Below are 25321 nucleotides of genomic sequence, written 5' to 3'. Positions count from 1 at the left end.
AAATGCTGCTGTTTGTTTTTCCATTGTGTTCCTTCTTCCTCTCAAGAACACCAGGTTGGTTTTCTCTAACACAGACCTCTAAACAGACTTACGCATTTTTCTGTACACCTGCAAACAAACTTCTGGTTCTGGTTTAGCTGGTTTTGTTTCTGTTGAGCAGATGGGGAATTGGAAGCACTAAATGTAAGAAATGAACATCATGATTATGAAATTATACACATCTTAATGGCCAGGGGCAGGAACCGTATCTGTATTTGATGACCAGTTTTTGCACGGTGCCTAGGATAGAGCAGACCTAGCAGACGTTCAGTGCTCAGGGAATGGATTATTGAATGAATCTCAGTTTGAGCCTGAGGTGCCTCTCTCTTGAGTCAATGGAGCTTCTGTTTCATCCTTTACCCTCCAGGACAAATGAGGCCAGATTCCTCTGTGAGCCCTCTTCTTCCAGAAGGGAAATATGCCTGGTGAGAGAGTCTGGAAGCCTGTGTTGCTCCGAATTGTTCGGGAAGATTCCTTTAATGTTGGTTGGCATGGATGAGAAGGGCTTTTGTTGTGGTGGCAATTAATGATGATTTGCACATTTTTGTAATTTACAGAATGGTGACCACCCTGCACAGCACAAGAAATACCTCTCTCTTGGACCATGAAATCTGGTGACCCTTCTATTTAAACACATGGCTTGTGATGTGTGGTTCAGCCTTAGTGACAAACCGGTTCTGAATGGTTGTTGTACTGAAAAGAATTCTGTTTGGGTCATTTTCATGCTTCTCTAATTTGGATTTTTGTTTTCTTGTTTTCTTATAGGTTTTTCTTCCCCCAAAATGGTTATTTCTTTGAACCCATGCCTGAGCTTTATCTGTTTCTCGTTATGCCTCTGGAGCAGGACAGCATCATCACTGAATCTTGAAGACCCTAATGTGTGCAGCCACTGGGAAAGGTAATCATTTTGAAAGTAGTCTGAGAAATAATTTCTGATTATTTTTATATATTGGCATTATCAACCTGATATATAAAATAGACTTGGAGAAGAGATTATAAAATTACTTTTATGTAAATACCAATAGTTATAATAATAAATTAGTATTATTCTCCTCGGTCTTATGGCATATAAAGTGAAAAAATTTTGATCTATTGATTCTAACACAGGAGTAGTTGTAGCATGCAGGGAAAATATTACTCGCTCCATTCACATGATCTCCCAAATATCTCCCTGCTCTCAGTCTATTTTGCAATAATCTGGGGGAGCTGGAATTATGCATGGGAATCAATAGTTGAGTGGTGAAGGACAATATGAAATTATGTACTGAAGGGTGGCCATGTGTAGTGCAAAAAGTTTGGGCTGTATGTGGCCTGAAAAGGGCGACATGATTTCTGGAGGCACTGGAGTCACTACTGCATGGATGTAGTGTCGGCTAAGACGCTCTCAGAGACCTGAATAAGACGGAGCGGATAGCAGTGATTGAGTGGAGTTCTAGGAATGGAAGGTGGCTTGAAGCCAGTGCCGTGCAGACTAACGAGGGTCTTGAGCAACAGATCTAGAGTCAGCACAGTACTGCAGGAAGGCAAGGTAGACTAGATTACATCAAAGCAGATGATGTCGTATGCAGATGAAGGCAATGTGCAGTGGGAGAAGCAGAGGCAGGACAACACAATAGGTCATTGTCAGAGAGCTTAGAGTCCTTTTTTGGAACACAAAAATAGGACAAACCATCTAGCGCTACTGCAGTATAGTCAAGTGTAGTCTATACCGCTCCACTGTGCTACTTGCATTTCTCCTGAAGCATCGTTAGCCAGAGGTCACCTTGCGAATGTCAGTTTTCCAGAGAGAAGGTGGCACCCTTCTAGTCCGCTCAAGCACTCCAGAGTTATAGGTAGTTTTGATAGCTGTATGTGCCATTTCATCAAACTCTCTTTCCCCTGTTCTCCTCAGCACCATGGGGAGCACAACACAGGGGACACAGTCCTGTCACTGCCATCAGCACAGGTCAAAATGAGCACACCCAGAGCCTTTCAGGCCCAGCAGCTATGTTATTGTAGGGACACCCTGGTCCCTCACTCACAGCATTATTTTTTTCAGTGACGGCTTCCCCATGTCTAGGCACAGGTTTACAATCACGGTAACAGAATCCCACTTCTCTGATCCATCCATGGAGTTACGTATCATTAGGAAACTTTAAGCTGTAGAGGAAATATGTACATGTAATCAAGATCTATGTATCTGTGGTGTTAACTGTATTATATAGAATCAAAGGGGAAGGACCTCTTATTAATTATCTTTACAGTCATCACAGCACCTCCCATAGACATTTCAGCTACCAAGTGCATAATAAATATCCATTGAAGCAATTAAAAATGAATCAGTGAATATAAGGACGGGTACCTATCACATTTCAAAAAGGGAGAGGTCATTGGTGGTAGAACTTCAGGGAGGATGAGCCCTTTGGAATAAAAGGAAATAATCACATTCGGAAGATACTGGGAGATAAGAATCAACACATCATGTTCATACGTGGATTGTAGGATGGGTAGGAGTCAGTAGAGGTGAGATTTAGAACCTGCTCTGTGGGGCGCCTGGGTGGCTCTGTGGGTTAAAGCCTCTGCCTTCGGCTCAGGTCATGATCCCACAGTCCTGGGATCGAGCCCAGCAGCCAGCAGGCTCTCTACTCCGTGAGGAGCCTGCTTCCTCCTCTCTTTCTGTCCGCCTCTCTGCCTACTTGTGATCTCTGTCAAATAAATAAATAAAATCTTAAAAAAAAAAAAAAAAGAACCTGCTCTGTGAAAACCTGGAGGTGTCATTGCACATACGAAAAAGAAAAGAGTACTGATTTGAGAAGGAAGAGATGAGTACAGGTGCCTTGTCACGTTCCTAAGATCGCTTTGAGAAATGGGCCTGGTAGTGTTTTGGAGCACAGAATCGGGAGTCTCCAGCACGATGAGATGTAAGCAGGTGAACTCTCTGAGGAAAAGGCTAGAAAGAGAAAAGAAGCCAGGCTTCCCGTAACCCAGCACCCACTCATACATGCACATTTCATCCTGATTCCTTCCTCATTATTCAACAACACAATTATGTGGCAACACATAATTGCATGTTTTGTTCACTAGGGATAATTTCCAGGGTCTAAAACTCTGCCTTTCTTAGGGCATGTGCTGGATAAATAACTGTTGATTGAGCCCACTCACCTTTTTTTTTTTTTTTTAATTTTTATTTTTTATAAACATATAATGTATTTTTATCCCCAGGGGTCCACTCACCTTTTGACAGGCAATGAAATAGCTAAATATGGACGCCAGTGGGGGAACGGGGTGGGAGGGGATGGACAAGGGCACAGTAGTCTCTAAACCTCATGCATTTCCACTGTGGCAGAAGTGATTAGAGTGACCTCTAAAACACTTACTAATGAGGAGGGAAAATGAGGGTGAAAGAGTTAGGGACATGATGGAGATTTTTTTCTCCCTACTGTATTTTTTTTCTATGACTTTCTAGAAAGAAGGATTGACAGCCATACTTTTCTGATTGATACATTTCCTATTTAACACTAGGTAATTATTCTTCGAAGAAAGGTAAAAGAAAGTGCGATGGTCGTGATAAGAATGGAGAAAGGAGTATAAATTAAAATGATCAACCAAGAGTGCAGGTGACAAGTTCTGTATTTTCAAAACCTGAAATGGGGCTTGAATGGAAATGGGGAGAAGAGGATGAAGGTCAAGGACAGAATTCTTGGTGGTAGTGTGGAGTAGGGCTCATTGATGCTTACCTTATCTCAACCCCACCTGGATCAAATGGACTCAGCCAGAGCCTTGCTTCTCACAGTGTGGTCTGTGGGGCTCTGACTTGAGCCCTACCTGGGTGCCTGTCAGAAATGCAGACTCTCAGGCCCTGCCCCAGGCCTGCTGCATCATTTATTTTCAAATAAAAGTAGGCCTCATTTTAATGTAGCAATTGTGGTTCTTAGAAGTCATACAGAAAATGAAATTAAGGAAAATGAAATCACTTAAAATACACAAGGGGTGCTTGTTATTAAAGGAATCCCATGCAGCAGCCTTTCAGAAACTGATAATTCCATGAATTATCTGTTCCTTCTCCACATCCCCTCTTCCTGGTCTGTGAGTTTACGTGTCGGCATCTACTGGGGTTTCTACTAAAGAAGGCACAAGAGAAGAGAAGCCATTCTTGGCCCATCCCCATGGGAGGTGGCATACAGAAGTGGTAATAATTGAAGCAGCAAGTCCTGAAGCGAGCAGAGATAAGGAATGATGATTATTACCATATCTGATTAAAGTAACAAGATCATTTTGGCAGATAGAATGTAATTAACCACTTTGGAATGTGGCCAAGCGATGATGGCTTCTCCCCGCCCTCCCTCTCCTTCCCCCCCCCCCCCCCGCCCCCTTCTTTGACCTTAAATTAAATCTTGCTGGGGTTTCTCCCTGGATGATATTTAATAGGTTAAAGTCCCGGTGATGATATGTTTTCAGTGTCTTTGAGAAGATTAAGCACACAAGCAGGAGGTGAAGAGTTACACATCTCTGTGGTGAAAATAGTGTAGAATTGAGATCAGATTCCCTTTATACCAGTTTGGCACCCGTTGTCTGCTTCAGAAGCTTCAGATGTTCTGATGACATCTGAGAGGTGGCATGGGTCAGGGTGGTGTCTGGGGGACCCGGTATTAGTGCTGGCTCTAGGCTGACTGCTAGCACAGGGAGCTCAGGGTTGCTCATTTGTGATAAAAACAGGATTGGGCTAGACAGTCAAGAAGGCTCCTTCCCGCTCTGACTTGAGAGCAGCTGATGAGGAACACAGAGGTGTGGACGGTTAGCAGAGGTAGGTACTGATTATGTTCAAACAGCAGCTTGGAAGCGGTGATAAAGACCCAGAGGAGGCTGGCCGGCCCTTAGAGATCTTTTCCTTCATAATGCAAGCACACAGCCTCCACAAAGTAGCCCCTTGAAAAGTGGCATGTTAATTCTTCAGCCCTAGGTGGGTTGAGCAAATCAGGTATAGTCAGTTACAGAGTATTTGGCAGTCATAATTTGAAGAATATTCACTATTTACTAACCTGCTTAGGATACACTCAAGTTTAAAAGTAATTTTCAGAATTATGTGCATAGTGTGATTATATTATGATAAAAGCCGAAAAACTAAACCAACACAAAAAGCTAAAAAAACCCTAGGGACTATAAAAAAGCCAGGAAAATGCTGTTGGTGGTTATTTAAGAGTCAGAGAATTCTCTGTCTCCTAAAAATATTGTTTTCCAAATTCTGTAGTGTGATTAGAATACCATTAAAAATGGCAGGTGGGGGTGGGGGAGAGCAAGATTGTACGGAAAAGAAAAAGAATGTATAAAAACCAACAGGAAGGAAATTTGGTGTGAAAGCCTAAAAGCCTTAAAGCCCTTCTCCCATAGACTTCACCAGAAGCCTGTTTGTGATCAATGTGCAAATTAGTTTTCAGTCCCTTCTGTATCAGAGGAGTCAAGCTGGAAAAGAAATGCACAAAGCATAGTGCATTTTGTCTTTATGTTTATGTATTTCTCTATCAGAGCCCTGTTGTGTTATTTCTGGTATTATGGGCTGGCCCCTCTTGAGAGCTCTTTGAGGGTGGGAATTGCAGAGATGTTCAAATAACTGTTTGTTGAATTGGAATCCTAAATTGTTTGATGACCCTTTTCTAGAGAAGAGGTTTTTTTCTGTCCTAAAACCGGAGAGGCTTCCCTCAGATGTGTGCTATTAGTGAGCGGCAAGTGGCTAGAGGAAAAAAAATGATATATTTCAGCATCTCCTCTCCTTTAAGCAATCCTCCAGACCGCTAGAAATTAGTGAAAGCTTTTGTCGTGTTTGCCTGTGGAATCCGTTTGCCTATGGAATCCATTCTTCTGTCCACATTAAATAGGATGTGTTTGGCCAGGACCTCTTTGTTGATTATCACTTCTGCTCACCAAGGCAGACAGAACTTAACCATCATAACATGGCCTTTGAATTTTATGGGAATAATGCATCAAGTTTAGTTCTAACAAACCAATTTAGTTCTGTTTAATTAGTGCTGTAGAGCCTGGTAGAATATTTTTGTCACCCAATCGGCCTGGATTGAGGGTGGTTTCTTTTTTACTCCCCTAGCATGTGTGGACCGTAGCTGCTTTGTTCATGGGTAATACAGGACTATACCTATATGCAGAGAACATTCATTCACTTTGTTCTGCACTGAAAACGGAATGGAGTAATAATGCTCTAGGCCTCGAGATTCAGTTATTTACAAGCAGCTGGATAGGCAGGGAAAAAATTGGTGAGAAAGTCTTAGAATTTGCATTAACCTGAACCTCAGAACCGTACTAGAGGTCAGAAGACGTTGTGGTCCATATATACAATGGAATATTACACAGCCATCAGAAAGGATGAATACCCAACTTTTGCATCAACATGAATGGGACTGGAGGAGATTATGCTGAGTGAAATAAGTCAAGCAGAGAAAGTCAATTATCCTATGGTTTCACTTACTTGTAGAACATAAGGAATGACATGGAGGACATAAGTAGAAGGAAAGGAAAAGTGAAGAGGGGAAAATTGGAGGGGTAGATGAACCATGAGAAACTGGACTCTGAGAAACAAACTGAGGGTTTTGGATGGGAAGGGGGTGGGTATTAAGGCAGGCACATGGGTGTTATACACAAACGATGACTCATGGGAGCACTACATCAAAAACTAATGATATACTGTATGGTGACTACTATAACATAAAAAAATACCTTCTTGTGATAATTCATCCCAAGAACCTTTATATTTTAATAGAGGCCTCTTTTCCCCTAAAGGGGTTGTATCACAGACATGGGCGTTTGCATCCCATACACTCGTTGGAACATGCTCTTGGGGTAGCCTCAGGTGGCATACAAGAGAAAAGGAAATAGTCACCTAAAATGTATGTAAGAAATTCAGAATGCCAAGTAGGAAGGGATCTTCAAGACCATCTGTGATTCTCTGGTTTTAAAGTGTGATACTCAAAACCCAGGGAGTAAAATTATCTGCCGATGGCAGTCTAGTTTCTCCACACCCGATGAGGATAACCCTGTCTTCTGCTAATCCAGTGATCTTTTCAATAGGGCCTGTTGCATCTGCATGAGATTTGTGGAGCATCCCGAAATTAACCTACACATCAAGTTGCGATGATCCAAAGAATGAAATACACAAAAGTGTGAACAGTATGATTATTTTATGGATTACCTATTGAAGCCTAAGTGCAGAATAGCAAATAGAGGCCACCTAGAGAAAGAAATCCCCCTGTGGGGGAGCCCAGAACCACATAGCTTTTCAAATGAGAAGGTTGTACTGTGTGTCTAACCTGAATTCTTCATGCTGACGTTTCAGCCGCATTCCTTCTGTACATTCTCTAGTCGATAGCTCCTAGTAATGAAGTTGGTCTATTGATTTGCTGCAAGTGAGTCCTTTATTGTGGCCCATTCCATTTGCTAGTGTGAATTAAAGATTTTAGTGAAAATCTTTGAGACTGTTAAAGAGAAGAGGATTAACTTATTCCACCAAGAGGATTCTCCAGGTTTTCCTGTAGGCAGGAACTCTAAGCCCTTGAGCCTGTAATGGACTGCTTTAAAATAAAGAACTATGACATTGAACACTGAATGCTCTTTATGTTTTATGGATGTTTTCCACCTACATTCTCAAGACCTTAAGATTGCATGTTTTTACTTTAACAAGAAGTTGTTAGTGAAAATGTATTCGAAACCAGGCTATGTAGCAGCAGGCCGTGGATATGTATATTTCAGGCTAATTGTTTCAGTGATATGTTTAGAGACTTTGTAGTTTTTACTTAAAGGTTGCATATATTCTCCCAGTGCCTGAGAAGTAGGGCAGGCACACAAAACCAGATTAATTCAAGTTCCAACCTGAGAAATATGTTCTTTCTGGTTTTCCGGAATCAGTACCAAAATGTATCGCTATGAATATTCACATGGTCTCCATGCTTATTATTTGCATGCAGACTTAGATGGAAAACTTCCTTTGAAAGGTCTGGATTAACCCTGCATGTCTGGGATGAGGGGATGGAATTAAATACAGAACACTATGTGGCAATCATGTCTGTAATCATGTCTGTAAATCATGTAGGATTATCAGAGTTTATGTTGAATGGGAAAGAGAATTCCTTTTATGAAATTTAGAACATGAACTCTTGTCTTTTGAATGTATCATTAATATCAGTCCTTTCAGTGCTCTGGTTCAAATGGACACCTAGAAACATTCTTTATTAAAAGTCGGCGTGGAGTCACAAGTGAAGATAATTTAGCCTCTGATTTTTTTTATACGTAGTATATCATGAATGTAAAAATAAGAAATATTGATTCCTTATCTTTCTTCTTTTTCAGCTACTCAGTGACTGTGCAAGAGTCCTACCCACATCCCTTTGATCAGATCTACTACACTAGCTGCACTGACATTCTGAACTGGTTTAAATGCACACGGCACAGGTAATCGAAGCTCAGGTGTATTTATGAGTTTGGCTAACTGGGAAGGACTGTAGTGCAGAAAATTAAATATTTGATACAATGTGTCCATTTGTCTCATGAATAGTTATTGAGTGCTTGCTATTATCCTAGCCTTGTTCCAAACCATAGGAGTTATATAGAAAAAGCAAAACTGATTCTGTGCCCTTGAGGAGCTTACAGAGACAGTGTCTACTAGTTACCATCCTTTCGTTAGCAAGAATTCATGCAGCTTTTGTGTGGTGCATAAATGGGGGAGACCCTCTTGAATATGGACATCACTAGGTACCAAGACACTCATATTCCAGCATATGTGTCTACTTGATTATCTGACTCAGTTTAGACTAACTTAATTGTTTTTTAAGAGAGAGAGAGAGAGAGTGCATGCACATACATGCACAGGGGGGTTGGGGGGAGAGGCAGAGGGAGAGAAAAAATCTTAAGCAGAATCCACACCAGCACGGAGCCTGATGAGGGGCTCGATCTGAGCTGAAATCAAGTGTCAGACGCTCAACCACTGAGTGACCCCGTTGTCCTTAGACCAACTTAAATTTGACCTCAATGTAAGGCACATAATTTTTTCTATAAATGTGAAAACAGAAAAGGAAAACATCTTAAGTATTAACGTTACTATGGAAGGGAACTGTGATACCTTACTTTTATTTGTAAAATGCTTACAGTGGAGTGAGTCATGGGTCTAAATATGACACCTGTTGATTTATGCTGCATTATACATTAGGCTCAATATTATTTCTTCAGACATTCCTTATCCACTCTATCTAAACAAGTATTTCCTTCCTGCCCACTCTCTTCCCTTACTCAGGCCTTATTTTTCATCACACCATATAATCATTACCAGTCATTGCATGACATATTTATTTGTTTAGTATGGATCTTACTGTAGGTCTGTCTTCCCCAGTAGAATATAAGTTCCTTGAGGGCAAGGCTTTATATTGTTGCTCATCATGAGTTATTTCACCAGTGCCTAGAGTAGTGCCTGGAATAGAGTAAGTGCTCAGTAAACATGTGTTGTATAGATAAATCAGTGAATGAATGAAGCTTTAATGAAATGAGGGTCGTTTGTCTATAACCTTCTATTTTATAGTGGGATGAGATTGCATTGTTATAGATTTTTTCAGGGAATTCTCTGAATTATTCCTTTAAAACATATGTAAGTAAAGGATAATTAGATCAGTGTCATATCTGAAATTATTTTAAAAAATTTTATTTATTTGAGAAAGAGAATGAGAGCACGAGTAGGGGCAAGGGGTGGGGCAGAGGGAGAAGTAGGCTCCCTGCTGAACAAGGAGCCCTGCATGTGGCTCGATCCCAGGGCCCTGGGATCATGACCTGAGCCGGAGTCAGACACTTAACCGACTGGCCACGCATGTCCCCATCATATCTGAAATTAATCAATACTTTCCAAGTTATCTCAAGATAAGTGAAAAAGAAAGTCACGAAACTTCTGATCCCTTGAAATAAAGTATAGGTTGACTAAAATGGGCAATTTTAATAAATTCTTAAACAAAAAGATAAGAGCATAATATTGGTCAAGACATGTAGTACATGTTCCTTCTTACCTATTTTAGAATACTTCACTTTTCATACCTTTATTATATTTAATAGCTCTTCTGTATCAAAATATAAATTCCTTATTCCTAATCAAATTGCCGGTCAAAAAAAGTAACAATGTGATTTTTCCTTCCATGCAGAATCAGTTATCGGACAGCCTATCGGCATGGGGAGAAGACTATGTATAGGCGCAAATCCCAGTGTTGTCCTGGATTTTATGAAAGCAGGGAAATGTGTGTCCGTAAGTAAGACCTTTATCCCCTTGTGGGCAGCTTGTGTTTCCCAGTGCTGGTGTGCACTTGTGAATGGCAGCCGAGAGGGAGGCCCAGGGAGGTGGGGCAGCTTGGACCATTCCCTGTCGCCCTTGGCTGCTGCTTTCCTGGTCTATGGAATGAGGGAAGCATTGCTTTGTCCCTCTGTCCTATCAAAAATCTCCACATGAGTGTCACTTGAGGAGAAAACAGATGTTATAGAAGGATGATTTAAGGCCGGATGTCTCAGTGTTAATTACAGTTTTACAATAAATGTCTCTTTGGAAACTGGTCAAGGAGTCACTAGACTCAGGTCACAGAAGAGAACAGAGGCAGGACTTGCCCGCAGCAGCTGACCGGAGTCCCGAGGCAGCTTCTGAGAGGCCACTGTGTTCTTTTCTGGTACACAGAATGATGAAGCTTACAAAAAGCAGAGGAGCTTTCACACTAAGAAACAGCTCTAAGTCTGGGTCACAAAGTAGACCTTCTTCTTTGTCATTTTCTGTCTCCCCTCCCCATCTCACCAGTTCATTCTGAAATGTTTCAGGGGAAGTTGCAGATTTTATGATGCACTTTAGAAGACTGTGGAATTTCATGTGCAATTAAGTTTGCAACTAAGGTTTCTTTCCACTGTGTTTAGGATGTAGAGAAGAGAGATCAATAGAAAGGGGTGTATTCAAATATTTTGGCTCCACACACAGCTAGAGGGGCAACATTGCTTTCTGAGCTGAGGCACTGGTATTGAGTAGCATCGAGAGAGACAAGGTTCTGCTCTAAACTGAAGACATTAGGAATGGTTGGACACATCCTGGCTTAAAAGAGCTGGGTAATGTAGCACTGGGTGACTTTGGAGAAGCCCTTTATACCTCTTTGATGCTCCTTTGATCTCAAGTGCAGAGAGGACTTAAATGGATAGTATATGTGTCCTCTTTCTTCCAATGACTGGATTCTATTCTTTTTTTTTTTTTTTTAAGATTTTATTTATGTATTTTAGAGAGAGAGAGAGAACAGGGGGAAGGGGCAGAGGGAGAGAGAATCCACAAGCAGACACCCTGCTGAGCATAGCGCCTAATGCAGGACTTGACTCCAGTCACAGGACCCTGAGTTGATGACCCAGGCTGAAATCAAGAGTTGGTCACTTAACTGACTGAGCCACCCAGGTGCCCCTGGATTCTTTTTTTTTTTTTTATAGGAATGGGTGCAGTTCCTCAACTTTGATATAGAGCAGGGGCTCTATGTCATAATAAATGTTCATTGAAAAAATTAGAAAATGTAACAAGAGAAAAGGAAAGAAAAGAAAAAGAAAAGAAAGGAAAGGAGAAAAGAAAAGAAAGGGAAAAAAGAGAAGAAAAGAAAAGAAAAATACAGTGTGAATATTTTTCTTGGTCAGTAAATGTACTTCTGTAACATATTGCAAATGTCAGTGTGTTACTGAACTATAGATTGTTAGCAAATTTCAGCTGTTGAATATTTATGTGATTTCCATGTTTTACCTATTATGAACTGCTGTAGAAGACATCATTGTAGTTAAATCTTTGTTCATCCCCTTAATGAATAGGTAAGGATAAATTCCTAGAAGTAAAATTGCTGGGTCAGAGGTATACATGTATTTTTCAGATGTTTGGTGTGTTTCCACTTTATGTGGGATTGCTTTTTGCTTATCCCTGTGCCAATTTTCCTTTACTACTATTTTCTTAATTTGCATGTCTTTGATTAATAAGGATGCCAAATAAGAAAAATTACATGTTTATAATCAAACATCTTGGAGGATAATCACTAACTGACCTCTGTGGCCCAGGCTGATGGGAATTTTCCAAGGAAAGCCCTGAGTGCACACAGGGGCACAGGGGTGGGGGTGTACCTCAGCTGTCTCTGGCAGCCACTTTACCCAGAAGCTTCAGGGTAGCATTATCTTGGTGCCCATGCTGGGGCTCAAACTTAAAAGAACAGTGGTCAGTACAGTAAAGGAGTGGTTCTATCTCCCAAGGTTCATTTCTCTTACCCATTTGCCAGAAGTTGCATATAAAGTCAAGAAGTGACACAGAGCCTGGAGGGCTACCTTCTGGTCATACCTGCTTTCCTTGAAGGCTCGCACATGGGAAGCTAGATTTTACTGGCAAGCTGGTGTGAGACCGTGGATCCAAGCAGGGTCGGTCAGTGTTTAGAGCTTCATGGTCCATGCCTTCCAGAACCCAGCACCCCTGTCATTTTGTTCAGTACTGCATCCCATCTCAGGAAGCTGGGCAATTCCCCAACCCCATCATACCCAAATATTACAATGGTAAAAATAACTTTTCCTGTATCTCAAACTAGGCAGGTTGCAAGATGTCCTCCTGACTGCTTGGAAGGCTATCTCTAGCATTTGCTTCTAAAATTTTTCTTTTTCTAAGCCTTTCAACCAATCAACTGCCCCTGGAGACTGAAACATTTTTCTTTTAGATATGTTAATATATTTAAGCAGCTCTCTGTCTGGTCTCAGAGGCCTGGGAGCTATTTGGTCTCTTTAAGGGTATTTTGCATCTCTCCACTCTGATGTGTTGATTTCATAGCTTAACCCCAGAGGACACTCAAGCTTCCCTTACTTCCTTGTTCCAGGAGATGCCTCTGGTCAATCTTCTCTGCCCTCAATAGCTGGTACCAGTGAGGCACCCTTGTGGATAGGAAAGGAAGAGAGAACACAGGATTCTCTTTTTTTCAGTTAGATTTTGCTGTCGGGCACCTAGCGTAGTCACCATTGTTAACTGTCATCAGTTACCAGAAGGAATAGAAACACAGGAATCAGTACTAATTTTAGTTTAATTTTTGGTAGTGAATTTTCCTAGAAGGCAAAAAAGGGTGATTTCATGCAACTACATACTTGCATTTGAAAAAAAGTTTCCTTCAGGTAGCTGGAGTAACTCCTTCTGGAGAGCAAGCTCCATCCTCCCATTTCCTCCCACCCCTCCTTCCTCCTGCCAATGACGAAGCATATCTCCTAGACTCAGACTGTACAGAAGCTACTGGTTGGCAGAGTACACTGAGTGTGTTCAGAAGATAGATTATGTCATCAGGTAGGAACAATTGAAACAGAAAATATAGGGTATGGCGTTGGAATCTGGGTGGGGAAAAAAATGGTTGGAAAAATTTCCATAAGGCAAATATCATTAGACATGACGATGTCTATGATTTCTTGATGAGGTTTTCACCTGTTCCTAAAAATAAACTTTTTACGTTTATTCAACTTCCAGGGTTACTCTTCTAGCCTAATCTTGTATTAATTACTCTTGATTTAGAGAAATTAAAATGTTAATGAAGAAATGCCCAGAGGAATGAAATGGATTTAGTACGTGTATGTCTGTTTGTACATTGTATGTGTATATAGGTTTGTGGTGTGTGTAACATGTATGTGGAGATATGATTTTTTGTTATCTGTTAACTTTTTAAATTTGAGTATAGTTGATACATGGTGTTATGTTAGTTTCAGGTGTGATTCACATAGTGATTCAGCTTCTCTATATGTTATGCTCTGCTTACCACAAACTTAGCCACCATCTGTCGCCATAGAATGCAATTCCAGTATCACTGACTACATCTCCTATGCTGTGCCTTCTATTCCTGTGACTGATTCCCTCCATAACTGGCAGCCTGTACGGCCCTTTTTCCCTTCACCCGTTTGCCTGTCCTTCCACCCGTTTGCCTTTAGCAACCATCAGTTTGTTCTCTGTATTTACAGGTCTAATTTTACTTTTTTGTTGTTCATTCATTCATTTTGTTTTTTAGATACCATACACAAGTGAAATCACATGGTATTTATCTTTCTCTTTCTGACTGACTTCACTGAGCACAATACTCTGTAGGTCCATCCATGTTGTCATAAATGGCAAAATCTCATCCTTTTCTTTGGCTATATGATATTCCATTGCGTGTGCTCGTGTGTGTGTGCGCACGCGCGCACGTGTGTGTGAGTGCGTCCCATCTTTATCCACTCTTTTTTTTAAAGATTTCATTCCTTTTGTGGCTGAGTTATATTCCATTGTATTTATATATCACATTTCTTTTAACATTTTTTTTTTTTTTTTTTTTTTTTTTTGTTCAGAGAGAGTGAGCACAGGCAGAGAGTGGCAGGCAGAGGCAGAGGGAGAAGCAGGCTTCCTGATGAGCAAGGAGCCCGATGTGGGACTCGATCCCAGGGTGCTGGGATCATGACCTGAGCTGAAGGCAGCTGCTTAACCAACTGAGCCACTCAGGCGTCCCTATATATCACATTTCTTTTACCCATTTATCCATCGATGGACACTAAGTTGTTTCTGTTTCTTGGGGTTTTTTTTGTTTTTTTTTTAGATTTTTTATTTATTTATTTGACAGACAGAAATCAGAAGTAGGCAGAGAGGCAGGCAGAGAGAGAGGAGGAAGCAGTCTCCCCGCTGACAGAGAGTCCGATGCGGGGCTCGATCCCAGGACCCTGGGATCATGACCTGAGCCGAAGGCAGAGGCTTTAACCCACTGAGCCACCCAGGTGCCCCTGTTTCTTGGGTTTTATAATTAAGGCTATTATATACATAGGGGTGTAGATACCTTTATGAGGTGGTGTTTTTGTTGCCTTCCGATAAATACCCAGAAAGGGAATTGCTGAATCATATGGTACTTCTATTTTTAATTTTCTGAGGAACTGCCATGCTGTTTTTCACAGTGGCTTTATCAGCTTTCATTCCTACCAATAATGCACGGGGTTCCCTTTACTCCATATCCTCGCCAACACTTGTTATTTCTTGCCTTTCAGATAATAGTTATTTTAACAAGTGGAGATGATATCTTTTCGTGGTCTTGATTTGTGTTTCCCCACGGATTAGTGATGATGAGCACTTTTTCATATTGGCCACCTGCATGTCTTCTTTGGAGAAATGTCTGTTCAGATCCTCTGCCCACTTTTTAATTCGATTTTTTTTTTTTTTTTGCTATTCAGTTTTATGAGTCTTTATATACTTGGGATATTAACCCCTTATCAGATTTATGATTTGTAAATGTTTTCTTTTATTAGTAGGTTGCTTTTCATTTTCTTGATGATTTCCTTTGTGGTGCAGAGCCTTCTTAATTTGATGGAGTCCCACTTGTTTATTTTAATTTTTGTTGCCTTTGTTTTTGGTATCATATCCATAAACTTACCACCATGATTGATGTTAAGAAGCTTACTGCCTATATTTTCTTCTAGGAGTTTTATGCTTTCGGTATCATGTTCAAGTCTTTAATCCATTTTGAGTTTGTTTTTGTGTGTAGTGAAAGACAATTGTCTGGTTTCATTCTTTACATGTGACTGTCCAGTGTTCCCAGCACCATTTATTAAAGAGACTGTCTTTTCCTCATTATACATTTGTGGCTCCTTTGTCGTAAATTAATTGACCGTATGCATGGATTTATTTCTGGGCTCTCTTCTGTTCCATTGATCTTGTGTGTCTATTTTTATGCCAATACCATACTGATTTGATTACTCTAGTTCCAAATCAGGAAGCATAATGCCTCCAACTTTGTTCTCATTTCTCAAGATTGCTTTGGCTGTTTGGGGTCTTTTGTGGTTTCACACAAATTTCAGGATTGTTTGTTCTGTTTCCATGAAAAATATCATTGGAATTTTGATAGGGATTATGTTGAATCTGTAGGTGGCATTGGGTGCTTTGGGCTTTTTAATAATATTAATTTTTCTAATCCATAGCACGAGATATCTGATATATTGAAGTTATGAATATAAAAACCTGGTGTTTCTTATACCAAATTCAGCTTATAGATGTTCTATTCATCAGTCTAACAAACTCTTACAAACACAGTGAAGGGCTTCTAACTAATGTTTTACAAATTTAAACACTATCAAGTTTTTAAAATGGAATTTATGCCTTTGAAATGGAATAAACATTATAAAGTTTGATTGTCTCACACATTTCTTTATTGAATTTAAAATATTCACAAGGTTGAAATATTGTTACCCCATAAGAAAATAATTATGTCATCTCATGTTTTTGCTTTACCGTTAGAAAAAAAAATTTGGTGTATCTTCTCAGTTTGCTGAAGTTTTTAATTAATTAATTTGTTTTCTTCAATTGTAGTAAAAAAAATGCATAGCATGAAATTTCCCATCTTCCTAATTTTTAGGTGTATTATTCAGTGGTATTAAGTGTATTTACTTTGTTATGCAACAGATCCCTAGAACTTTTTCATCTTTTAACAATGAAACTCTACACTTATTAAATCTTAATTCCCCCTTTTCCCTTATCCAGCCCTTGGCCATCCACCTTTTTTTCTTTCTGTTGCTGGGGTTTTGCTACTTTAGAGACTTTATGTGAATGGAATCATATAGTCTTTGTCCTTTTATGACAGACTTATTTCACTGAGTATCTGTCCTCGAGCTTCATCCATGTTGTACCCTTTGCTAGAAATTCTTTTCCTAAGCTTATATAATATCCCTTTGTATTATTTTCTGAAGTCTTTAAAAGCAGGCAATATTGTCCTTGATTACTACCTTGGTAGGAGATACTGAGCCCATTGTCTATTCTAGATGTATTCCATATTCCTGAAATTTGAGACTTATCTAGTCCTAGTCCTATTTTTCGGGTTAGGTTAGAACCATCAACCTAGTTGGTGTCCCTGTTTGATTGAATTTGACCTATCACTTAGTCATTAAAATATATAAATGTATTTGTGGCCTAACTTTACTATGGTCATTGCTACAATTATGATTTATTTCTTTTCATGTAATTCTTACATTTTATGACACCTATCTCTTGTAAATATTAAAATGATATCTGATTGCCTCTTGCAAATCTTGTGGCTATGTTTGAATGTGAAATCATAACCTCTCAGGTCATCTTGTTCATGTTCTTCCATCTTGCCTTGATGCTGGTCCCATATACAGTCTGAAGTTTACAAGAGTGGCAGTTGTGTGGCTCTTCTGCCAGGGTATTAGTTTCCTCTATAAATAGATCAGCAGTCCCCAGATGCTTTGCATTTTCCATCTTCTCAAACACCCCACCCCTATGTATATATATTCCATGCAGTTCCCTAATTTAGAATTTTGGTCTTGTTCCCAAAGTGAAAAGATGAGGAACACAAACTGACCTAAATGTAGTGGTCAAATGTAATTGACCAAATTATGTATTAACATCTATTTCTCCCTCATTGTTTTGCCTCCCTCATTGATCCTTCCTCCCTTCCTTCCTATCTACGTACCATTTCACACATCCGATTATTAGACACTGAAATAAGTTAGTGGATGCATGAGCATCATTTTGTGTCTCACTTTGTACATGTGAGTGATTCATAAGATAAGTTGGGATGGGATTCTGGGACAAAGGGCATGCATGTGGTATCACTAAGGATCAGGTTCAGCTATGAGATAACAGTTTGTTTCTTTCTCACATTGGAGCCTAGAGTTGGGTAAACCAGTAGGGTCTCCAAGCAATGTTTACTTCTCTGCTCCGCTGTCTCTAGGGTGCAGGCTTCATCTTCATATACCATTGTGGATCTCCACATATCTATCCTGGTCTCAAAGCAATGGGTGGAAGAGATGGGAGAAGGGGCAAATGGCAATGCCAGCTGTCTGTTTTTTGGGTTTTTTTTTGTTTTTTTTTTTTTTTTAGGATTTTATTTATTTATTTATTTGAGAGAGAAAGCATGAGAAGAGGGAGGGGGCAGAGGGAAAGGGAGAAGCAGACTTCCCGATGAGCAGGGAGTCTGATACAGGGCTCAGTCCCAGGACCCTGGGATCATGACCTTAGCTGAAGGCAGATGCTTAATTGACTGAGCCACCCAATGCTTCCAGCTGTCTTTTAAAGAAGGTTCCTTTAAATAAAAGTGAGCACATTCCATTTCCACTTTGTCACAGTACACCCTAACCTGCAAGAGCATTTTAATTCTGAACGATCAAGGGCCCAGTAAAAATATATTTTTATTGGAAGGAAATAATGGATATGAGGATAAAGGAGCCGTCTGAGCCACATTTTAAGATTTTTTGATATAAACTACCAAATTGCTGTCCAAACAGGTTGTAATAACTTGCTTGTCCACTAAAAGTATATGAAGATACATCTTCTCCACATCCTCACCAACACTAGGTAATACTATTGCTTTCGGCTTGTTGGGGGAAAATAGTATCTGCCTTCCTATGCATTCCCATAAGTACCAGTGAAGGTGTTCTCTCCAGAAACATACATTTATTAGCAATTTGTAATTTGGTTCCAAGGATGAGGATAGTCTAGGGGCTACAGTGAGACTGCTTTGTTCATCCTTTCCCTTCTCATCCCAGAGTTCCCCAGGTCCCCCTTTTCCCAAGACTTCAACTGTTGGCAGCTCCAGGGATGGTGTGGAGCCAGGGCAGCCTCTTACCTTCTCCCCGCAGCTCCCTCCATGAGCCCTGAGGAAAGAGGAATAGTTTGTGGTCCTCTGGCAGGAAGGGCAGCTTGAAGCAGCACAGGCCTAAATGCAGCAGTGTGCTGGTCCATAGAAAGGAGATGAGATCCAGACTCACAATGTTTATGGTGCCGCAGTTGTGGAATAAATGAGCGTTTGAGGCAGCTCTAAGGGTCTTACCATTATTTACAACATTGGAATCTCAGGATGATGTGTTTATAGTACATACAACTGATTTCCAAACACATACTTGAAACCGACTTCTTAGCAAGCAGGAATCTCCTATAGATTTGGGTTCATGATACTAGGAAAATCTCACAGGAAAAGTAGCCACAGAGTGGGAAGTTGATGCTTCTCCTTCCATGGGAAGGATTGGTTAATTCCAGGACAAGGCTGGCCACATGTTCTCACTCCCATGTCCTAGGTTTCACCTTGACTGATGACAGGGACTGCAGAGAGGGACTGAGCTGAGCTGCTTGGGGCAGCATGAGAATGGACAAAGGACATGGCCAGGGTTCCCTTCTCCAGGCCGGCTCCCATCCTTTTGCCTCAGATGCCCAGTGTCCTTCCTGCTGGATGCTCCTGTAAAAGAAGGAACTATCTTGAGACCTGTCTCCTTTGTGGGGGACTTAACTCTGCCTCTCTGTTTTTGTCAGATGGGGAAGGTCAAGTGGTAAGTTCAAATTAAAGCTGTATTGGGGGAATTACAGGCAGTGTGGCTTGTGAGGAAGACCTAGGAAGAAGTTTGGGGACTGAGTCACCCACTCTATTGCCTTGTAGGCCAACCTGATGGTAGAAGATCAGTTCCCATGGATGTGCCCTGCATGTCTTTGGCATTCATTAAGAGAACTCTGGAACTGTAAACAAGAAGCCTTAACTCCCACACACCGAACAGTATATGATTTCCTGTTCTTAGTAGAGACCAGTGTGACAATTGATTACTGTAGCAGTGAATGAATATTCACAGCTGATTTTTAACTTGGCCAATTTTATGAAAAACAGAACTGGTTGTAGGGGAATAAGGAGCTAGAACTGGGGTCGCTGTTTATATTAAAAAATAATTACTGCAAATGTACTTTATTCTTGTTTGAATGTCATGCTTCAGTAAACAATGGGTTTTATACCAAATTTGGGGTTAAGGGCTTAAAGACATCTGTAGCTCACTCATGCAGGACTATTTTTCTTCCAGGAAGCAGATGGACCACATAGGTGGCACTTAACACAACCCATACATTTCCCCTCTTTCTTTTCCTTTTCCTTTTCTTTCTCTCGTTCTTTCTTTTCTTCTTTCTTTCTTTTCTTCTTCCTTCCTTCCTTCCTTTCTTTTTCTTTCTTTGTACTAGAATATTATGTTATGCTAAACTGGAATCAACAAGAACCTTCTCTTTTGGGAAAGGGCACCACCCCTTAGAAGCAGTGACCTGGAACACTGTGTTTAGAAGGATTTTGAGGGCGGCTACCTGAGTGGCACAGTTGGGGAAGCATCCAACACTTCGGTTTTGCTCAGGTCGTGATCTCAGGGTCATGAGATCAAACCCCATGTGGGCTCTACGCTGAGCAAGGAGTCTGCTTGAGATTCTCTCTCCCTCTGTCCCTCCCCCCACCTTTCTCTAAAATAAATAAATAAATCTTAAAAACAAAACAAAACAAAAACAGAAGGATTCTGAGTCCACGTAAGTGCTAAGAGAGAACAGAGTGACTCGTCAGTGATGTCCGTCATTGTCATTGGGTGGCCTGAGTGCCTTTACACTTGCCATAGCTGTAGTAGACCCTAGTAGCATTCTGTGACATTTTGGACTTCTGGAGTCATGGGGATATCATTTATGGTTCCTGAATCATGCAGTTGGCCGTAGCTTCCTGTTATACCCACCTTACCCCTTGAACCATGAAGTCATATACCATTGTTTCTGCTGTTGTCCCCAGGAATAGAGTGAGATTTCTCTTCATGCACTGGAATATCTGCCAGACTAACTCAGGATTATATTGTCAGCAGTTTTATTTACAGAATTGAAAAAGAGACTCAACAGCCACATTTTGCCCAGTGTCAGCCGTAGGAGGGTCTGAGAGGAAGGGGAGTGCAGGCTTGGGCAAATTGTCCTAATGGGCAAGGCTTTTGGGAAGAGCTGCCTTGTGCATCCTTATTTCCTTCATCTGGAGTTTGTGAAAGAACACAGGAAACTCCTCAGTCAGGCTTCATGTCATTTCGGTCTTTTGCTGCTGCAAAGTTTTGGGCTCAGATTTTCAAGATGAGAAGAACTAGAGTACAGGGCAAGATGCCTTGTTCAGGTTATGAAGTTTTTGCTTTTGACAGAGGGCTGTTTATTGACGAGCTGGGTGTCTCTATAGGGAATTTAGAGGGGCAGAGTGAGACCTTAAGGAGAGAGGAACAGCTCCCTGATGCTGAAGGCTATTTGAGCCTTGTGCTATGGATTTGCTTGACTCTCACAGACTCCATTAATAATAAAGTTGTGATCTTGTGAAATATTTACAAACAACTGTGGCTGGTAGACCCTTAAGCAGACCCTTTTGAGTCCACATAAAAGCGAGACAATCCTGTTAGGCTAGCCAAAGGGATCTTGAACTGACAGTAGTCAGATGGTGTGTTTCTAAATATACCTACTCATGATGCCCTTTCTGCCACTGGCAGGGGATTTTTTCATGTTTCCATAGGGACCCTGTATTCTGTTGCTATGGAGCCCAACTTGGTGTAGAGGAACCTATCACTAAATACTGGGAAAGGTCCTTTGTCCACATTCTTCACCAGTAGAAATTCCAATTTTCCCACACATCTACTGGAACCTAAACTTCAGTTTTCCACTTTTGGTTTTTGGTCTCAGCTAGTAGTAAAGATAACAAACGTGATAAACAATGCAGAGAAATCTTTATTGGTTTACTGATGGTCAGTGTTTTCTCACTAGTTAGGATTTCATAAAGAGGAACTGTGGATTTAATAATAATAGTAATAGTAATAATAAACCATGAATTCAGGATAACTTTTGCCAAACAGATGGAAATCATGTCTGCTGCCCATTTTTTTTTTTTTTTTTAACTTAAGAAAACCTGACATTAGAGTCCCATGGAGGCAGGGCCAAAGGGAAGCAATGAAAAATCCTTGCCTTATCTCTAGAAAATAAGTTCCTGCAATTTTAGCTTTTGCAGGACAGGTGGAATTCTCACAGGTCTAACAATTTACGTGGTCTCCTTACAGGGATAGATAATAGTTAATAGAAAAATCTCAGAACTGAGAAGCAATTTTTATTGTACTGTGGCTCAGATCTTTTTTTTTTTTTTTTTTTAAAGATTTTACTTATTTATTTGACAGAGAGAGATCACAAGCAGGCAGAGAGGCAGGCAGAGAGAGAGGAGGAAGCAGGCTCCCTGCCGAGCAGAGAGCCCGATGTGGGGCTCGATCCCAGGACCCTGAGATCATGACCTGAGCTGAAGGCAGCGGCTTAACCCACTGAGCCACCCAGGCGCCCCTGGCTCAGATCTTTTTATAGCAAAGTCATTTTAAAATAATGGAAAAAACACATCTAAATCAATTATTGATTTAAATGACCAACCACAAAACATTGACCTGGCCAGGTGATGACAGAACTTGCATTTTTGTCATCTGGGATGGTGACTGTCAGCACTTTCACAAATAAACCAGTAGTAAACCTGATACATCCCTGTGGGCCACACACAGAGTTGCTAAAGGGGTGGGGGGGAGTCACGTAATAATATAAGCAGGATTGCATGGACACTATTCTTCCCATAAGCTGCAGCAATATCCCAAGTTCCAGAGGTGGTTTTTGTCTTGATGAATAATTCTGAAAGGGTTGAAAGAAATCAGCTATAGCTCCAAGAGAACCACCCCAGAGAGAAACAGCCTTCTTAGGTAGACCACAGAGAACAGCGTGATTTGAAGATGGGTTTCCCTGGCCTCTTGGGCACATCAGAGGGGCAAAGGCTGTAGGAGCAAGTCTAAAAACACTGCCACCAAACAGATGTTTAAGCTCAGAAGCAACTAGATTGATCTATTGTACTTAACATATAATTGGGCGGCAACAAAAGAACTCTGCCACCTCAAGTGAAGTCGATCTGTTGATCCAAGGAGGAGAGTAGGTTTCCAGAAACTTGGACCCTGGGTGTTATCTGTAGTTATATGCCCCTCGTATGAGCTACTAATTACCCACCCCATAGTACTCACTTTTGCATTATCTAGTAAGTTTGGGAAATGCCTTGTGTTTGGTCCCCTTTCTCAAAGATTTATGGCAGTCTTGTAAAGGCTCTGGAAATGCTTGGAGTAAAGACATGTTTCAAGTTTATTTGGCCATGAAATTCCACCCCCACTCCCACTTTTCTTCCCCAACAACCTGATAGAACTGATAGTTCTCAGACTGTACTTATTTGGGAAATAATGCTATAAGGAATTTGGTGTTCTTTTATATAACCTTAGACTGGTAATTATAAATATTTAACTTATCAGGGACTCTTTGGATCTTTAATTTCTTGGGTTTTCTTCCCAGCTCCCTGAAATTGACGTACGACATGCAAGTTTAAGGTGTACAACATTATAATTTGACACACTTGCATGTACTGCAAGATGATTATAATAGGGTTAGTTAATACCTCCATCATCTTACAGAATTACTGTTTCTTGTTTGTGATGGGAGGATTTTTTAAAAAGATTTATTTATTTGCAAGACATGAGAGAGTGCATGGAGGAAAAGAGAAAACATCCCCAGTGGACTCTGCACTAAGCATGGAAACTGATGTGGGGCTTGGTCTCAGGACCCTGAGATCATAGCCTGAGCACATGGTGAGAACATTTAAGACCTACTTTTCTTAGCAAGTTTCTTTATATGATACAGTATTATTAACTATAGTTGTCATGCTGTACCTTAGAACCCCAGAACTTGTTACTGCAAATTTGTACCCTTTGGATTGTTTGGGTTTTGCTATTGAGTTGAATGAGTTTTTATATATTTTGGATATTGACCCCTTATCAGACACAAGATTTGCAAATACTATCATTCATATTGTAGGTTGACTTTTCATTTGGCTGATTGTTTCTTTTGCTGTGCAGAAGCATTTTACTTTGATGTAATCCCACTTACTTATTTTTGCTTTCATTGCTTTTGCTTTCGGTGTCCTGTCCAAAAAAAAAAAAAAAAAAATCACAGCATTCTTTCCCTATGCTTTCTTCTAGGAGTTTTACGGTTTCAGATTTTATATCTAAGTCTTTAATCCATTTTGAACTAATTTTTGTAAGTAGCATAAGATAGGGGTCCAATGTCATTCTTCTGCGTGTAATTTTCTGGTTTTCTTAGCACCATTTATTTAAGACACTCTCCTCCCCCCCCCCCCCGAGTATTTTTGGCTCTCATCAAATATTAATTGACCATCTATGCCTTATGGGCTCTTGAATTTGTGGCAGTGGTCTATGTCCCAGTACCATACCACTTTGGTTATGATAACTGTGTAATATAGGTTGAAATCAGCAAGAATTATGCCTCCAGATTTGTGTTTATTTCTTAAGACTGCGTTGGCTCTTCGGGGGTGGTTGGCAGTTTTAGAAGAATTTTGGATTGTTGTTTCTATTTCTGTGAAAAATGCTATTAGAATTCCAAAGCTATTGGGAAGCTATAGAGAGAGCATTGAATAGGCTTTGGGTACTATGGGCATTTTAATAATATTAATCCTTCCAATCCATGAACATGACATCTTTCCACTTATTTGTGTCTCCTAAAATTATTTTCATCAAAGTTGCATAGTTTTCAGTGTACAAAAGTTTCAGCTCCTTGGTTAAATTTATTCTTAAGTACTTTATTGTTTTTGATGCTATTGTGATGCTAGTCTTTCTTTCTTTTTCAGATATTTTGTCATTACCGAATAGAATTGAAACTGATTCCTCTGTGGTCAGTTTTTTGTATCCTATAACTTTACCGAATTTGTTGATTAGTTCTGTTTTTGGTGAAGTCTTCAGGATTTTTCTTTATATAAGATTATATTATCTACAAACAGAGACAGTTTTGCTTCTTCCTTTCTGATATTGATGCCTTTTGTTCCTCTTCCTTACCTGACTGCTCTAGATGGGACTTCCAGGACTAAGTTGAATAGAAGTGGTGAGAGTGGGTGCCCTTGTCTCGTTCAAGATCTTAGAGGAAAAGCTTTCACTTTTTACCATTGAGCATGGTGTTAGCCATGGGCTTGTCATATATGGCCTTTCTTAAGTTGACCTACATTCCTTACATACCCAATTGGTTGAGAGTTTATATCCTCAAAGGCTACTTTATTTTGGCAAACGCTCTTTCTTTACCTATTGAGATGATCATTCAACTTACCTTTCATTAGATTAATGTGATATATCACATTTTTTAAAATGTTGAACCATCTTTGCATCTCAAGGATAAATCCCTTTTGCACAGTGTATGTGATCTTTGTCATGTGCTCTTGAATTTGCCTTGCTAATATTTTGCTGAGAATTTTTACTTCTATATTCACCAAGGGTATTGGTTGATAATTTAGTTTTCTTGCAGTGTCCTTATCTGGTTTTGATATCAGGATAACACTGATTTTGTAAAATGAGTTTGGGAGTGTTTTCTTCAAATTTGGAGAAGAGTTTGAGAAAACTGGCATGAATTTTGTAAATGTCT

The 25321-nt window shown here is 40.3% G+C and overlaps 1 protein-coding gene across 1 annotated transcript in view; it reads left to right on the top strand.

The window, feature by feature from the left end:
- The first annotated feature begins 809 nt into the window (after positions 1-809).
- The window catches only part of LOC111141086 (multiple EGF like domains 10), a 121745-nt gene continuing 97233 nt past the window's right edge, over positions 810-25321 (top strand). The window contains exons 1-3 of the mRNA XM_022493420.1: positions 810-937; positions 8368-8469; positions 10197-10297. Of these exons, the coding sequence (XP_022349128.1) occupies positions 822-937; positions 8368-8469; positions 10197-10297 (319 nt within the window). The 5' untranslated portion in view covers positions 810-821. The remainder of the gene's footprint in view (positions 938-8367; positions 8470-10196; positions 10298-25321) is intronic.

The sequence above is a fragment of the Enhydra lutris genome, unplaced genomic scaffold, assembly GCF_002288905.1.
Source record: "Enhydra lutris kenyoni isolate GAN:26980312 unplaced genomic scaffold, ASM228890v2 scaffoldscaffold5, whole genome shotgun sequence".
NCBI classification, from domain to species: Eukaryota; Metazoa; Chordata; class Mammalia; order Carnivora; family Mustelidae; genus Enhydra; species Enhydra lutris.
This window is presented reverse-complemented; position numbering and strand designations above follow the sequence as displayed.